We start from the raw sequence: 4,249 nt of genomic DNA on the forward strand, positions 1-4,249 counted from the left end.
CAAAGCATCAATCTTAGAAAGGGTTTAGGAACCAAGTGATATCATGGTAGTAAATCTTGACAGGCCGTCAAGAAAACGACTTGCTTCTGGTTATAAATTTTTTTTATTTTTACCTCATAAATTTACTTTTACTCTTTCAAGTTTGAATGATTTTATAGTATTTATTTTATTAAAAATTATGTTATTTAAATTTATATTGAAAAATTAAATTTAAAAAATATTTTTAATGATTTTATAATTTTAAAATAAATTAGTAGTCCTTTTTTTTCATAAAATAAATTGATTATATTTTAAGAATGTCTACTTTACCGAATACATTACATGTTTATTTTTTTTTAAATATATATTTGAATTCTGTTTGATCCAAGTGACTTGATGTAATCAGTTTAATCAAACAAACTGTATATTATTCTACGTGTCTCAATCACAACATGACATTACAAACGCATTTACTAGTTATTCACAACGATTTACATTGTTTTACTCAACGATACTTAATCTTTGTATATACTTGTTTTGTGATCAATGTTCCTTCTTCATTCTAGTTTTACATTATGTACCTTGCCTCTTGTTTTGAAAAGTCACATGTATCTTGTCTTACTTCCTTTTCCTGATATGGTACGACTGATACAAACACCCTCCAACTTTGTTTACAAAATTTTGTGAGAAATTTCTCACATTGTTGATGAAAGAATTAAAAAAATAAAAAATTATCAACAATTTATATTTTTATGTAAATTTATTTTGAATATTCGACTTTTAATTAATTTATTTTTTTATATCCTGTTGAGATTTAGATCATTTATCAAAATTAAAATTGAATTTTATTTTCCAAGCTAAAAAATTAAAAATATATATTTATACTATTTGAAATCATTCCACACGGTTATATTGTCCATTAAATATCAAAAACTTCTTTGCTTATCCTATGTTTCTGATACGAACTTGTCTTTTTTAAAAAGAAAATACATAGTTGAAGTTTTAAAATATCAGAGTATCAGAAAATTAGAAAAGAGATAAATTTTCCACATTACGAAATACCTCTTCGGTATACAAAACTTCAGTTTTTCCTATAAATTTTAATGGTTTTTTCAAAATAGTTCCGGAAAAAAAGCAATGGCACTTTTTCTTAATTCTTCAAGTACCTCTTTGTCTGTTCTATATTTCTTACATTTTCTGACTATTTCAATTTATTAATGCAACAAAAAAGAAAGTCACTTAGCAATGGGTCAACAACATACATAAATTCAAATAAATCGAAGCGAGGCTTCATTTTTCGTTTTTTTAATACGATTTATTTCATCTTGAAATATACTGTAACGAGTGAATTCAAAAAGTACAATCACGATACGAAATACCACATGTTAATTCACGTTAGGATTATCTGAATATCACATATAGAAATAATATCGCCCCTGGTATACAATGCATACAATAATTTCTCTCAATCCATATACATTCACATGTTATGTTCAAACGTTATCATGGATTTATAATAATTCTTTATACACGTTAACAAATTATTCATAATATCGATGCCCATAAAAATTAATATTTATTTATTTTTTCGATTTTTTACAAATACACATGATATCAAAGTAAGTTTACTCTCTGCCAGTTTTTATATATTAATATTGATATAAAAAATTATTTATTTTTTTAATTTTTAATATTTATTATCTCGACAGTTGAATATTTATTCACGCCATGTTTAAATAATGACAGATGAATAAATTTTAAATATAAAATATATATTTGCAATTAAGAAGGTAATTTTATTTCTTTTAAATATTTTTCATATATTAATATTTATATTATTAATGAATATTATTTTTCATTTCATTCAATACGTAGTTTCTATATAAAAAAATCAATAAGAATAAAATTAATTAGATAAATTTAAAAGTTATAAATTAATTGAATAAATATTATTTACTTACAGAGATGATTTTCTGATAAAAGGATAAACACTTGCTGGAATAAATCCATTAAATGTTGTTGCAAGTGAAGATGTATAAGCTCCCATATTTTTCCAAATCATCCAATCTTCTTCTTCAAAATCTTGCATTGGTGTACTTTTAACAAGAATATCATATGGATCAGCAGTACGTCCCCAAATTGTTGATACAAACATTTTATTACTTTGCTAATTAATAAAAATCCATTTAAATTTTATTATCATTGCTATTAAAATAATAAATTTATCAATAAAAAACAATTGATACTTACACAATACAAAGAATTGGGAATTCGATGTTTTATGTCTAGTAATTCTTCGATAAAAGCTCCATAAGTACCATCATTAACATAATAAAATTTCTCAATATTATCATCTTTTTTAATAGTTTTTTTACCAATAATACAGGCTGACAATGTAAAAGCTGATTCAACGTAGTATCTTCCAGGCTCACTTATTATTTCAATTTCAGGGTCAACGTGCTTCAATGCATCATTAATAGATAATGCCAACTTTAATAAAAATAATTCAATGATAATAAAATATAGATAAAATATGTAAATTAATTTTTTTACAATTTAATTTTATTACCTTGTTTAAATAATCAGTATCTTGGCCCTGAATTCCACCACCAATATCAATAACATTAGCTTCAATGTGTCCCATTGTTTTGGCAATATTTATCAAATTATTGCACACTTTTATTCCTTTTCCATATGAAGATGTATCCAAACAAGGACTTCCCAAATGAAAACAAAAACCCAGTAATGTCATTTTAAGATTTTTCATGTATTCCATTAGTTCAATTGCTTCAGTTGTCACTTCGCAACCGAATTTTTCACTGAAATTCACTCCACACTGATCAGCTGAACCATCAAGAGCTACTCTTATTAATAATCTATAATGAAAAATATTTTTAAAAACATTTAATTATTTATTCACCTTTAAATTTATTATTATAAAATATTTACTTTGATTCGGGATATAATTTTTTAAGCTTTAATATTTCACTTTTACTGTCAACTGTTGTTTTTTCAACACCAACTTTTTTTGCAAATTTAATATGACTCGGAGCTTTTCCAGGATGTGCATATATTATACGATCATTTGATACACCCATTTTTAATACCAACTGTATTTCTTGCTAAATAGAAAAAATAAAAATAATTATTTAAAGTTTTAGTATCAATAAATAATGAATTTAATAGAGAATTAAATATTTATACCTTCGATGCACAATCAAAATTTGCATTCATAGCTGCAAGAGTTTGGATCACTGTTGGATCGGGATTACATTTAACAGCTAAAAATAATTAATAATAAAAATATTTCATCATAAATAATGGTAAATAAAAAATTTATATTATAGAAGAATTTTGTTTACCGTAATGAGGCACTACTCGTGGCATTTTTTCTACAATTAATTTATGTTTTTCAATGATGTCCTCAATGTCCAGAATATAAAATGGATCATCACTTTCAGTTTCTTTAATTATATTTTTAATTAAATCTGTATCATTTTTTCCTTCATGAATTTTTATCTTTTTAATATCAAATTCAGACATACTGCTTCACTTATTTAAAACACCAACAAGAAATTCTTTTAAAATTAAAATTTCTTATTTATATAACTTTAAAATAAAAATAATCCACGTTTACGAAGTACGTTGATCGGATGTTTTTTATTGACTAATTATCTAAAGAACTCATTAACATTTATATAACAGTGTAGTCTGGCAAAAATCGTTTTTGTTTGTTTTTTTTTCTACGTCAGCTGATAAAATAACTAATTAATCAATTCACTTAATTATATATTCATAAATCCGTTGTTTTTATTAAAAGCTATCAAGACATTTTTATAAACAATTTATCAAAATCAAATTGTCATTTTTATAAACAATAAACTCATAAATTTTATCAATAAAATTATTAATTAAAATAAAATAAAATTGGCAAATATTAATTTTTTCAATACACAATAATTAGTATTGATTAAATTTTTGACATATTTATATATTTAATAAGTGAGTACTGATTAAAATAAAAAAATATTTTTATTAATAATGAACTTGGGGCATTGGCTTTAACAATAATCATATGTAAATAAAATTATATATATTTAAACTTTATTTTGATAAATTAACTAGTGACAATACAAGCATCTATCTTTGTCTTCATATATCTTAATTATGTGTAATTATTATTATCTAATTTTGCATTGTATTAGACATGATACATAGCAACAGTGTATAACAATGATAAACGTATATTCACAACATTCGAATTTCGATG

General features: G+C 23.3%; 1 protein-coding gene across 1 annotated transcript; it reads right to left on the reverse strand.

Moving 5' to 3' along the window:
• Positions 1 to 265: 265 nt before the first annotated feature.
• LOC122851547 (ornithine decarboxylase-like) lies at positions 266 to 3,648 on the reverse strand. Its single transcript, XM_044150838.1, has 7 exons — positions 3,342 to 3,648; positions 3,184 to 3,260; positions 2,929 to 3,101; positions 2,549 to 2,855; positions 2,230 to 2,469; positions 1,941 to 2,146; positions 266 to 1,857 (listed from the first exon to the last, which is right to left on the reverse strand). The coding sequence occupies exons 1-7, from the start codon at positions 3,520 to 3,522 to the stop codon at positions 1,818 to 1,820; spliced, it is 1,224 nt and encodes a 407-aa protein (XP_044006773.1). The 5' UTR covers positions 3,523 to 3,648; the 3' UTR covers positions 266 to 1,817.
• Positions 3,649 to 4,249: the final 601 nt, after the last annotated feature.

Source organism: Aphidius gifuensis, linkage group LG3, assembly GCF_014905175.1.
Source record: "Aphidius gifuensis isolate YNYX2018 linkage group LG3, ASM1490517v1, whole genome shotgun sequence".
Classification (NCBI taxonomy): Eukaryota; Metazoa; Arthropoda; class Insecta; order Hymenoptera; family Braconidae; genus Aphidius; species Aphidius gifuensis.